Source organism: Phyllobates terribilis, unplaced genomic scaffold (genome assembly GCF_046119375.1).
Source record: "Phyllobates terribilis strain yellow unplaced genomic scaffold, ASM4611937v1 Scaffold_8__6_contigs__length_399053987, whole genome shotgun sequence".
NCBI lineage: Eukaryota > Metazoa > Chordata > Amphibia > Anura > Dendrobatidae > Phyllobates > Phyllobates terribilis.
This window is the reverse complement of record NW_027362768.1, coordinates 292,793,605-292,807,377: the sequence shown is the minus strand read 5'-3', so window position 1 is coordinate 292,807,377 and position 13,773 is coordinate 292,793,605. Positions and strand designations below refer to the sequence as shown.

The window sequence follows — 13,773 nt, the reverse complement described above, 5'->3', positions numbered from 1 at the left end:
TGTAGCAGCCGAATCCTCAGGGTGCTACATTCCCCCCTGGTAAATCACAGCACGTCCTCGGGCTGTAAGACATAACACCAAAAACATACAAAATTTTTCATAAACATATAATATATATAAAACATTATATATATAAAACTTTCTCGTCGCCTCTGGCTCCTCCTCCGGTCACTGTGCAACGTGTGACCGGGTACAGTGCGACAGTCTTTCTAGAAAACATGGTTTTCCTATAAAACCGGTAGGGGGCGCTTTAGGAAGCGCAACTATGTACAAGGGTATGGCCGCTCTCAGTCCTCGGCCAGTTAAGGAGGGAAAGGGAATGGCTGCTCACAGTCCTCAGCCTGTGGAATTAAGGGTAAACGGGTAAACAGTTCACTCAGCTGGTCCCAACGGGGACTATATTTGCAGTAACAGTTTCTTTATACCCCGATCGGGTAACTATTTACAGCACCTGCTCCGCTGTACCCAACAACGTCTTCCTCCTGCTCCTTCTTTGGGAATCTCAGCTTCAGACCCGTCCGGATTCTCTTGCTCTTCCTCCTCACATCGCAGCTCCTCCTCTGTCAGGCGATGCACATGGAGGGCGTAAGGTCCTTTGGCACACTTGTGCCGGGTAAAGGTGACCTCGTCCCCGATATAAAGGTCACGACCTCTGTGCCCCTCCGGCAGATGGGACTCCACATCTCTGCGCGTGACAAAGACGTCGCCGGGGGTGTTGTTGTCTCTGATGAAGCCCCACCCATGCTGCAGGTTAAACTTTATTACAGTCCCGGTGGTACGGGGACTGTGCGCTGCACGGGGGTCCCTCCTGGTTCGGCTCTTCTGCTCGGCGCTCCTTATTTGGGCCTGTTGTTCCCGGACCCGCCTCTCTCTCCGCTCCCTCGCAAACTCTTCGAGCTGCTGTCGGCAACACTCAGCACGCTCCGCTGCAGCTGCCCTGGTTTCCTGAGTGAACCCCATTAGGTCTTCTCCGGTGGGGTCCCACTCAAATTGGGCCTCTTCAAGCGGGGGCGAGATCCTTATCACGGGCTTCGGAGCCGGAATCAGGGGTGCACACATGGCCCCAACTCTCCTCTGGTGCTCCAGTTCATAATACCTCTGGGGCCAGATGAAAGGCTGCCCGTCCGGCCACGTGTGCTGGGCAAACAAGTCCTCTCCCAGACGCGGCACCCTTGGTTTTACGGGTGCGGGCGCGGTGGTGGTGGCGCCCGGGTTGCCCAGGCCTTGCGGCCAGGCCTGGGGCACCTGGAAGGTGAAGGGCACCGTTAGGACGGCGGCGCCCTGGGCTACCTGGCCTTGCGGCCAGGCCGGAGGCTCCGCGGAGGTAGGGGGCGCTGTTGGTGATGCGACGCCCGGGAATTCTAGGCCCTGCGACCAGGCTGGTGTTACTTCCTGTTTTGCCACGCTCGGGGTCGGTGCGCATGACGTCACAGGGGTCGCGGCGGCGGCTTCCGGTTGGGGCCTAGTCTGCGTCGGTGACATGGCGTTTTCGGGCACAGCAGGATAGACTTCGGGCTCTGCGACGGGGAGCTGGGGCAGGTACGCGGTTTCCCGGTCTGGGGTATAGACGTCCCCTTTACCTGCCTCCACTCGTTCGGCTCCCTTCTCGGCGCCGTCTCCGGCCTTGGGTCCTCCCGCGCCGTCCTCAGAGGCGGTCTGTCTCCTCATCTTGGCTGGCGTGCTCCGGGTCTTGGTTTGCTGGGCCATCTCTCGGCTCCACTCCGCCAATGTCTCTCGCTGTACCCGGGCCATCCTCCGTGCGAGGCCCTCCAGGGCAGTCTGTGCACACTCCCGGTCTCGGGGGAGCTGTGCAAGGACCTCCACTAGGCCTAGTGGGGTCGTGGTTTCTAGCAGGCTCCTGGCCAGCGGGCCGGTGCTGCTCTGCTCTCTCGCCATCTCCGGGTGAGCTTCTCTGCTACTCTTCTCCAGGCTTCCTGCCTCCGGGTGCGCTCGCTCCAGACTGCTCCAGGCGGCACCCATCTTCGTTCTTTTCTTTCGTCTCCTCCCACTTCGAGGGCGGTCCCGGGGCCACTGGGTGACTGTCAGCTCCAGGGGCGGTTCTTTCACGCTGACAGACACCTCTAGCATCACAGTCTCTGTTGGTGGGGGCGGTTTCCACTTTTGGCGCCATTTTCGGTCCTGGCCCACGATGGGAGGTGGCCTCTCGCCACCCTCTGGCACGCCCATAATGGCGTCCGCTCTTCCAAGGCGGGAAACCTTTGGAAATGGCGGGAATCGCTTCCCAGTGGCGGGAAACTCTGCAGATGGCGGGAAAAAGTTGTCAATGGCGGACAACCGGCGGGAATCGATCTGTGATGGAGTCCGATGGCGGGGACCCTCCGGAACCGGCAGGAGACCCCCCCCTGAGGTAAATGCGATCTTTTCTTCAGGCACGCAGTACCCGGTTGTTGTGGGCACGTAATCCTGCCGACTACGCCAAAGTTGACGCGCCCCCTGGGCCATATTCTTTAGGGGGGAATATCCGGAGCCGGATCAGATGGGAGTTGTAGTCTTCCGAGTGGCTGTGACCCGGTCCGTGCCCAGGGTGTCAAACTGAGTTGTATGTGGCAGTCCTACAGATGTTGCTAAGTTCTTAATGTCGACTACGCCACCCGTTGTGTTGCGGTCACTGTGGCCGCCGCTGCAGCAGGGTCCGCTGAGGCTGATGGTGTAGGTGCAGCTTTGATGATATAACCCCCAACGGGTGGGGTATAGCCTCAGGGGGATCAGGTGCAGAGGATGGGGGTTGTGGTGATGCAGTGTAGACGGCAATCAGAGACAGAGTCGGGTTATGCAGTTTAGGATGTTTACTCACTGCTGATGTTCTGGTCACTCCAGCTTCGAGTGACCTCCCGAGCCGTGCTGCGTCCACCAGGTTCTGGATCCAGCCAACCCCCAAATAAGTCCGGAGCGTGACCCTGAGCTCTCCTTCTGTCCGTTCTCTGGCCGTCCCCACTATTGATCCACCCAGGTCCAGCTCCCTCGGGCCTTCTGTTGGGAGACCCTTGGCCTTGGGTTCCCTGACCCTCCTCGTGGTATGCCTTCGTGGTGGATGTGGTGGGTGACCGTGGCAAACGCTGCCCACGGTCTCCGGTCTCTGGCTGGGGAGTGTTTTTGCCCCCACCAGCTTGGGTTCCGGTACCCTGTGCCGACTCTTCACCCGGGGATTTAAGTTGGGTTCTTGGAGTCCTTTTCTGCTGTTTCCCCCTCTGGGTCTCTCTCTCTCTTCTCCTCTCTCACTCTGGGTCTTTCTTCTCCTCTGCTCGCTGACTTCCTCTCTGCAACTGACCCTGTTCTTTGATGGTGCCCACCTTATATACACCCTCTATGTGTGAGCTCAGGTGACCAGCACCCAATGAGCTCCTATCTTTACCCAGGCTGCTCCCCCTATCTGCCCCTACACTACTTGGGATGTACCACCCCCCTCCCACTCCAGCCAGGAACAGACTCGGTCGTACCTGCACATTTCTAAGTGGGAGTACCGTCGGTCTGCTCCTCGGAAATGGGATGTATGTAGTGCATGCAGCCTACCGAGCTCAGTTTCACACTCCTTCCTTACCCGGGAGTGGAATATCACACCTCTGGGTTGAGGTGCAATACCCCTGTAGCAGCCGAATCCTCAGGGTGCTACATATGCATATTGCATACTTGTGGTCACATGACCGCTCAGTCTCGCCGCTGGCACCAGAGAATCCACACAGCGCACGATATGAGGATTGACAAGTCTGCAGTCACGTAGTATAAAAACTGTGGCTACTCAGCTCCTGCAGCACCGCTATTCCAATGTAGTTGGCGTTGTTGTTCCCAGAGAGCGACGTGATGTGTTTTATCATGTAGCTCCTGCAGCTCATCAGTATTCCATCATGGTGGACGTCCGTTCTGATGAAATAGTAAATGTTGCAGCTGACAATGGCAAAACAAGTCTCATCACTCTTCTGGAACAGCGTTGGAATGGAGCCACTGCAGAAGGTGAGAATAGATTGTTTTTATGTTGATTGGGGTCCTGAAATGATTAAGCAGGGGTTGTCCAATAGTGGAAAGCCCTTTTAAACTTTGATTATGTTTTTTCATATTTGGAAGACAGTTTAATTGCCTGCAGATCAGTGGAGTTACAGGTCCTGAGACCCCCACTGATCACTCAATAGACCTGAGAAGTTTGTGCAGCTCTTTCTTATTCAAAGTTGGGAGTTATGGGAGCACAAGATCTGCACATGAGCTCGTGGGCGCATTATGAGATATAATGAGATTCGCCGGTATCGGGCCCAACATATTTTGATTATCATATGAACTGATATAAAGACCAAGTACATTCCTTTTTTGAAGGAGAAATAAAATTATGATTAAAAATATGTGACAGATTATGTACTGCTCTGATACTGCACCTCCCATCTCACTGTCATTTCATCTGGACTATTTGCTTCAACAGATAAAGTCTGAGGATTATTGTCAGGAGCTAAAACAAAGCAGAAACAGGCATTGAGAATTGTCATTTTTTCTTATATCCATAACACAACACAATACAAAAACCTTCATCCTAGGCCACGGCCCCACTATCAGTATTTGGTCAGTATTCGGTCAGTATTTTTTCTCAGGAGTAGAAGCCAAAACCCGGCGAGGAACAATCAGAGAAAAGGTATAATAGAAACATGTCACCAATTCTGCATTTATCACCCACTCCTGGTTTTGACTCCCACTCCTGAGAAAAAATAGTGACCGAATACTGACCAAATACTGATAGTGGGGTCGTGGCCTAAAAGTGACTTGCTGCTGATATGTTCAGTCTTTTGAGCATCTTTTAACTGCTTCAGATTTCCAAGACGCCAAGAGATTAAAAGAAGGGACCTGACTATTCATCCAAACTGAAGCCGCTCACTATTTATTTAATAGAAGTTACAAAAAAAGACGTCGCAAAAAAAGGCCGAAAAGACACTGCAAAGATTGCTTCAGGAAAAAAAACGCCGGCATCTCCTGAAGCGTCTTCTACTTCAAAAACTTGGTGAGTTTGTATATGTCTAAAAGAAGTCGTATGCACAATCCCTAATGTTGCATGAATACTAGAATTGAGCTGACGGTCTGCACTAATGCCATATACTTCACATTAGTTTAGACAACTTCAGGTTCCCAAATTAAAGGTGTTTCCCACTTTTATATAAATAATGCTTGAAAGGGTTGTCCAGGATTTCCATATTCATGGCCTATCTTTAGGGCTTGTGCAGACGACCGTATTTTCCATCCAAGTGCAATCCAACAAAACATCGGATCGCATTTGGACCAATGTTACTTTATTTTACTGCGCATGTGTCCGATTTATTCCTTGGACAGAGTAGGCTCTCTGATGCTTCAAGCAGAAGTAGCTTTGCCTCTGGCATGGCTCTCCTTGCCTAGGAAACCATACACCTCTAATAGACTGCAGTGGTGGCTGGAAAACTAGGCAACGAGCAGTAACAAGAGGTAAAGTGCAGAGTTGCTTATTTTTCAACCATTTTGCAATTTTACCCATTTAAAGGGAATCTGTCAGCAGGTTTTTGCTACCTCATCTGAGAGCAGCCTGATGTAGGCAAAGAGAAGCTGAATCCAACGATGTATCACTTAGATTACTGGGTGCAGCCGTTCTGACACAATCAGAGCTTTTAGATTTAGAATGAAGCAGAGCTGAGAAAGCTAGCCACGCCCACACCACAGATAACCCCGCCCACACCAGGCTCTCTGTGTACAAGTCCATAGACAGTGAGCTGCTTATCACAGAAGGGGGCGGAGTCGGACAAGTATAGTCTGTTAATATCTCAGTAATAAATCCTTCACAGTTAGTGAACAACAGCACGCACTTTGACAAGGGACACATCCCTAAATTCTGTGTTTCAGCCTCTATCTACTGCTGTATTCAGATTATATAGCAAAACCTGCTGACAGATTCCCATTAAGAAGATGAGAATAACCCTTTAATGTTGACCTATGTAAAATGGTAGCCGACTTTCAGATATTGCATGGTTCACATAGAGGCCTGTAGATAACAACTGTAGTTAACAGCACAATTCAGCTTGTGTATTTTTCACTTGTACAACCTACGATCGCTATGCAGTTCCATAGTCTCCTAAATGCAATGCAGCAGTCTGGCAATCATAAGAACGAGGTTACATGAATTACTAAACCTATTTATCCATAAGGTTACCTGCCGGCGGAGTGCCATAACTTTCCGAGACATGACTTAGAGGACTATTTCCTATTCCGTTCACAGCAAAGACTCGGAATTGATAGATAAAGTTGGGGGTGAGCGGCACATGGACTGTGGTGACATTTCCAGGAACTTTTCCTACATCTTCCCATTGTCCTGTCTCGTCTTTGCTTTTCATTGACTGGATGACAAAATCTAGAAGGCAGCAATAATTAGGAAAATATGAAAATGTAATAGTGATATACAGATGTTTTTTATTCTCTTTGATATCTCTGTATGTCGGTGGCTCTACTACTTTACAAGTCCGCCATCTTTGGGAAACCTGTGACTCTGTTCCATACTTTATTCCCCACTTCTACATATATCTTAAGTCGTGAAACTTTCACATATGTAACATTTTCAAAATATACCACATCCTCACTTAGAAGACTGCTTGTAGAAAGACATTATAACTCTCATCACCCGCGGCTGGACTCTTCCTTGCCACTCATGTTTTGGTCAGTGCCATGGGCATCGCCTGAGTGGCACTGTGCCAGCCTGAACGTCCGTCCATTCACACTTGGGGATAAGTTGGCGCCTTATGATTAAAACAATATAACAATAATAATAATAATAGTAACATACCAGAAATGGGGCTGTTGTGACTGTCATCTGGTGTCCAGGACAATGTAACGCTACGGTCCTGCTTTTCCAAAAGTTGCACATTTTCAGGGGGCATTGGAACATCTATGAATAAAGAAATTATTCATGAAATATGAACAATATCGATTACCTATCTATCATATCTCAACTAAAGTTTTTTAATACTAAAAAGTTGTTAACACCCGTTGTGCTGCCATATTGTCCTTCTAAGAGGCACCATATTTTTCCTTAGCAGCAAAATTCATGTACACATGGAGGTACAATGGGGGCTCATAGCAAGCTATAGGCAACATATTACTTATTCGGACAATGTATCCATAATAAAGCTGACACATGAACACCCTGGTGGGTCAAAACAGTTCAGTGCACCTGGAAAACAAGTAGGCGGGAAGGTGCACCTAACTGTTTTGACCCACCAAGGTTGTGTGAGAGGGAGCGATAGTACCCCTGAAGAACACATATGTGATGTGACATTAGTGAGGAAAGACTGCCATCTGCTGGATGGACGGAATCAAGTGGAAAAAGTTGGCACCAGAAGAATTCCAAGGGGACCTAGATTCTGTGTGGGACCTGGTCAAGTGCCCTGCATAACAGAGCTCTTGGATAAAAAAGCCCTGCTCGCCAAACCGTAGGAGGATTTGGCACCAAGGAGAAGAGCAGACGTGGACCAGAGGCGGCGCTGAGGCCAGTGTGATAGGCCGCAGTGGAAGCGTACTCCACCGAGGTGCTGGTCATCGCCAGACAAGGTCCAGACAACACCCAGTGAGACTCAGAGGCCCGACTATGCCGGTCAAGACCCTGAGTTCCGTACTGCGCCGGTCAAGATCCAGAGTCCAGACTGAAAAGGTCAAGTCCAGAACCTTCGCCTTACGCCGAAGTCTTAAAAGCCAGACAACACCCATCGAGGGTTGTGACCCAATTGACGCGCCCCCTGGGCCGTAGGGTACTTGGTGCCGGGCCGATTGGTGCAGGGGATGTCACAGTGGCAGTGACCCGGTCCGGTCAACAAAAGGGGATTTATAGTAAGGGGATTATAGTTTTTATAGTTTAATGTTTGTGACGCTACCTGTGGTATGCAGCTATATGGGGCCGCCGCTGCGGTGCAGATCCCTTGGAGCTGATGGTGACGCAGCAGAGTTGGTTCAGCTCTCCACAGGTAGAGCTAAGCTCCAGGGCAGGAAATAGTGATGTTATGAGGTAGATGTTGCTATGCTGTGTAGTGCGGGGCTGGTGATGGCGCAGCAATTATTCAAGGACACAGTGGGGTGCAGTCTTCAGATTTTACTCACATTTATCACGCTGCTCCTGGTTACAACTGCCAGCTTATAACCACCCACGTCGTCCTGCGTTCACCAAGGAAGGGGTTCAGCAATCTCTCAGGTGTTTCAGGAGTACTTTAACGGGACCCCGTTCTATGTGCCTTCCTCGGTCGTCTTCCTGCGCTGGCTCTCACCCTCCTGCCCTGCGCCTCACAATCAGTGTCCCAAGCCGGTAGCCTCGGATCTTGTCGGGCGACCTGCAGTCCCCTGAATCCTATGCGGCCACCTTTTCGGCGATATAATTGTGGTTTTGAGCAGCTGCACCTTGAAAGTACAGTAGCCTCCGGTTTCCTAGCTGAGCCTTGTGGTTCTCCACTAGTTAGGGGCCGGTCCCCTCTGCGGCCTTATCCCTCCACATCCGTGTAGATTCGGGCGCACGGGTGGCTTCCGCACTTCCTGTGCCCCTGGGATCCCCTCTGTTCCTCTTGGAGCCTTCCCTCTGCTCCCATCCTCTTCCAGCCTTTCCTCCTGGGCCTCTCAACTCAGGCCTACAGAGCTCCTGCTCTCACTACTTCTCCTCAGACTGAACACACTCTCTCAAGATGTGGTGCCCAAAGTTGGGAACCCATTTTAAAGGGAATCTGTCACCACTTTGGAGTTATCCGACCTCTACTATGGCCATACAGGATATAGACAAGTAAATCTATACATACCTGTATGACCCATAGTAGAGGTTTGATTGCAGAGAAAAGCACTTTAATCAATTCTATTTTGTACAGGCTTGGCGTCCCGGGGACGCCAGGAAATCCCAGCCTACGTGCTTATTATTCCCTCAAATCCCCACCTATATGCTTAATTACCATATTCCCCACCTCCCCTGCATGTCACAGGACCCTGTGACGTGCACTGTGCCCCCTGACTTCCCGGGCATGCGCAAAGCGCTGCTCACGTAAAGCTCACATAGAGCGCGCTTTGCTTCCTCCAGGCCCCGTCTCTCTGTGCTCTGCACCGCAGGCTTCTATTGTGCAGGTGCTGGGGAGTCACTGTCACTTCCCGGTGCCTGTGCAATAGAACCATGCGGCGCAGTGCACAGGCAGGGGAGGAGGGTAATATGGTAATTAAGCATATAGGCGAGGATTTGGGGGAATAATAAGCACATAGGCGGGGATTTCTTGGCGTTCCCCGGGTGCCAAGCCTGTGAAAAACTGAGTTTATAAAAATATGACGCGCCCCCTGGGCCATATTCTTTAGGGGAATACCCGGAGCTGGATCAGATGGGGGTTGTAGTCTTCCGAGTGGCTGTGACCCGGTCCGTGCCCAGGGTGTCAAACTCAGTTGTATGTGGCAGTCCTACAGATGTTATTAAGTTCTTAATGTCGACTACGCCACCCGTTGTATTGCGGTCACTAGGGCCGCCGCTGCAGCAGGGTCCGCTGAGGCTGATGGTGTTGGTGCAGCTTTAGATGGTATAACCCCCAACGGGTGGGGTATAGCCTCAGGGGGTCAGGTGCAGAGGATGGGGGTTGTGGTGGTGCAGCATAGATGGTAATGAAGACAGAGTCGGGTTGTGCAGTTTAGGGTATTTACTCACTGCTGATGTTCCGGTCACTCCAGCTTCAAGTGACCACCCGAGCCGTGCTGCGTCCACCAGGTCCTGGATTCAGCCAACCCCCAAGCAAGTCCGGAGCGTGACCCTGAGCTCTCCTTCTGTCCTTTCCTCTGGCCGTCCCCACTAGTGATCCACCTAGGTCCAGCTCCCTCGGGCCTTCTGTTGGGAGACCCTTGGCCTTGGGTTCCCTGACCCTCCACGTGGTCTGCCTTCGGGGTGGATGTGGTGGGTGGCCGTGGCAGACGCTGCCCACGGCCTCCGGTCTCTGGCTAGGGTGTGCTTTTGCCCCCACCAGTTTGGGATCCGGTACCCTATTGCCGACTCTTCACCCGGGGATTGAATTTGGGTTCTCAGAGTCCTTTCTTTTCACCCCCTCTGGGTCTCTCTTTCTTCTCCTCTCTCACTCTGGCTCAGGCCGCTCTGCTCCTCTGCTCTCCTCCTTACTGACTCTGACAGACTGACTCTGACAGACTGACTCTGACAGACTGACCCTGATCTTTGATGGTGCCCACCTTATATACTCCCTCTATGTGTGAGCTCAGGTGACCAGCACCCAATGAGCTCCTATCTTTACCCAGGCTGCTCCCCCTATCTGCCCCTACACTACTTGGGATTTTCCACCCCCCTCCCACTCCAGCCAGGAACAGACTCGGTCGTACCTGCACATTTCTAAGTGGGAGTACCGTTGGTCTGCTCCTCGGAAATGGGATGTGTGTAGTGCATGCAGCCTACCGAGCTCAGGTCCACACTCCATCCTTACTCGGGAGTGGAATATCACACCTCTGGGTTGAGGTGCAATACCCCTGTAGCAGCCGAATCCTCAGGGTGCTACAAATAGATTTCTCTGCAATCAGACCTCTGCTATGGGCCATACAGGTATGTATAGATTTACTTTTCTATAACCTGTATGCTATAGTAGAGGTCTGATAACTCCACAGTGGTGACAGATTCCCTTTAAGAGCGAGGCCGCCTGGTGACACAGGGAATGGAGAGGTGGCTGTGTGCCTCGCTTCACTCACTTCTATGGGAGTTCTGACAATCACAAATTATATTTTAAATCTGAATACTGAAATTACCTCGCACTGTCAGATGACTCTCAGCTTCCATAGAGTCCAGCCACGTATTGCCAATGCACCTGTAGGTTCCTCCATCTTCCCAGCTTACATCATTTATAGACAAAGTATTTGATTTCACTTGTATTCTGTATTAAAGAAATAACGGAAAGTGTAATGTAGCACAAAACCAAGAGAAAATCTCCGACTTCACCAAAGCCAATAATTATGGTGCTACAAAATGGATTTAACAGAAATGGCAAGCCGGCTGCCTGCTCTGTAATGACCAGAGTTACGTTTTTTCCTAAAAGGAGCTTGACAGCTGATGCATGCTGCACGATACCTTTAAAGCCGCCAGGGACTAAGCCACACAAGAGGCTAGTCGGACAGGTGGATCCCCGGCGGCTTCTCCCTGCCTGCTGCTGGTGACAGGTCTCTCCCTGTGTGTGTCTAGGGAGAGACCTCGCACTCAAGGGGAGTGGGCTTGGAGAAGCCACCAGAGTCCGGTCTGCCGGACTAGTCTCCCATGCAGCTTTGTCCTCAGCAGATTTTAAAGTATATTTTTTTCTGAAATGTCTCGTCTCATTGTTTCAGAGTTAAACATACCTGACTGAGATCATACATCCAGTGTCTGGTACATGCTGTCTGTGGATCGGGCAGCATGCATCAGCTGTCAAGTTCCCTCTAACATATTTTTGCAGAGGACTTGACACTTTTTGCATTTATATAAATATATTTTTAAATTTAGCTTTCAATCATTGGAGTCTATAAAAACTTAGCATTCTAAGGCTGTGTTCACACGCTGCATTTTTGGTGCGTTTTTTGATGCAAATTTTCAGCTGCGTTTCGCAGTACAAGCAAAGTCTATGAGATTTCTGAAATCTCATGCACACAGCTTGTTTTTTTTGTCCTCAGTATTTTGTGCAAAACCTTGGGTTTTGCAAAATGTAGCATGTCACTTCTTTCAGCATTTTTTTACCCTTTTGTAAGTAATGGACAGTGCAAAAAATGCTGAAAAAAAAGTTTAAAAAACGCAGGTATAAGGTTTTGCTGTGTTTTTTTTTGTGAAAAAACCTGAGAAAGTTGAATTAGGTAATTTTTTTGTCACTAATATCAGTATGCATAAGAGACAAATGGACAGTGACAAAAACACTGTAAAAAAACGCAGCAAAAAATGCATAAAAAAACAAGGAAAACCTGCTTTTTTGAGGCAGAAACTTTACTGCCAAGAGAGCAGGTTTTGCTACAGAAAAAAAAAACGCACCAAAAACGCAACGTGTGAACATAGCCTTACACTCCTGTTTCTATGGGACCATTCTTAAAAAGAAGAGGGGCTTCTGAACATCTACATAAAATATAGTGTTTGTAACCCACATTGGGACATTCCCAGGTGGAACAGGGACAGGATGTAAAATGTCCTGTTAAATATGCAGGTTCGGATCAGACAGAGACCTAAATGTTCACATTGAGAAAAAACGACTTTGAAGTTTCACCAAATAGTTTACAAATACCTTTTGTTGACTTTCCGGAGCTCCTGTCCATCTTTTAACCAGGTAATCCTGAGAGAAGGACACAGGTGGGGATCGCATTGAACGCGACACGTCAATGTTATAGAGTGCCATCTCCTAATCCATGGATTCTCAGGAGACACGTAACCTTTTGTAGGCTCTAATCCAGAAACATGTAGATAAGATTACTGCATTACTCCCATTACTGTGTAATCGTCCGATAGTGAATGTGCCGTACCTCGAAGTAAAAGGTTTGCTTGAAGTGAAGTACTTCCTTTAGTGTTTGACACCTCACATGTGTATGAACCAGCGTCCTCTGCTCTTAGATCCCAAATATGAAGCGTACCGTTGGTGTCTATTATGTGCCGACCACTTTTCGGTTGGACTATTCTCTTGCCATGATACCTAATGGAAATACACTTTATTAAATGGAGATCTCTAAAAATGGCTGATGCTTATTCATAAAATCTCAAAATATATGATTTCCATGGTTCAATTGCAAAAATATATGATATAATTATATTCAAGCCTAGTATCAAACATCAACAGCCAAAATTCCTGCTTATCTGCTCAGTGGTTAGCACTGTACGGTGGCTCAGTGGTTAGCACTGTATGGTGGCTCAGTGGTTAGCACTGTATGGTGGCTCAGTGGTTAGCACTGCAGCGCTGGCATCCTGGGTTTAGATCCTACCAAGGACAAAATCTGTAAGGAGTACATGTTCTCCCTGTATCTGCGTGGGTTTCCTCCGGGTTCTCCAGTTTCCTCGCACACTACAAAGACATACTGATAGGGAATCTAGATTGTGAGCCCCAATGGGGACAGCGATGATAATGTATGTAAAGCGCTGTGGAATTAATGGCACTATATAAGTGCGTAAAATAAAGAAATTAATAAATCTTGCTTAGAGTGTTAAGACCCTCCATACATATAATATAAAAGTAGGTCAAATTTGCCAATCTCGGTGGGATCGGCCAACGTCTAATGCGTATGGAGGGCACCTCATTCCTCCCTGACAGATTATGTTCGGCACAGGAATAAGCCTCTGACAGGGGGGTCTGGCAGCGACTCTCTCATAGAGAACACAGGGGTGCTTGGCTGACCGTTCCTGTGCATGAGGGAGTCCAGGACCCCCTAAAAAATGTTACACCAACGCTACAGGTGATCAGTCCAGTATTTTATCCATATCAAACAGACGACCTAATTGTCATATTGTACATCATGTTACGTCAAGTACCATAATAGACTAAAGGGAAAATTCACTTACCACGTCACATCAGCCAGAGGAAAGGCAAAACTGCTGCACACTAATGAGACATTTTGCCCCCACACTGCTGTGTATGTCTTGTTCTCTTGGGTGAATATCAATGGTACAATATCTATAGGAGGACAAAAAATAGTTACCATCAAGATACATAAAATAATAATGGCTGCATAAAAAAATAAATGTGATTTTTCATTGTGTGCACAAATATATATATATATATATATATATATATATATATATATATAAATACATATATATATAGGATA

General features: G+C 49.0%; 1 protein-coding gene across 5 annotated transcripts in view; it reads right to left on the bottom strand.

The window, feature by feature from the left end:
• The window catches only part of CHL1 (cell adhesion molecule L1 like), a 194,385-nt gene that overhangs the window by 31,903 nt on the left and 148,709 nt on the right, over positions 1–13,773 (bottom strand). For all 5 annotated transcript variants that reach the window (XM_073644396.1, XM_073644400.1, XM_073644399.1 and 2 more), the window contains 7 exons: positions 13,508–13,619; positions 12,481–12,647; positions 12,246–12,402; positions 10,759–10,883; positions 6,797–6,898; positions 6,170–6,367; positions 4,383–4,453 (listed from right to left, as the gene is read on the bottom strand). In XM_073644396.1, coding sequence (XP_073500497.1) covers positions 4,383–4,453; positions 6,170–6,367; positions 6,797–6,898; positions 10,759–10,883; positions 12,246–12,402; positions 12,481–12,647; positions 13,508–13,619 — 932 coding nt within the window. The remainder of the gene's footprint in view (positions 1–4,382; positions 4,454–6,169; positions 6,368–6,796; positions 6,899–10,758; positions 10,884–12,245; positions 12,403–12,480; positions 12,648–13,507; positions 13,620–13,773) is intronic.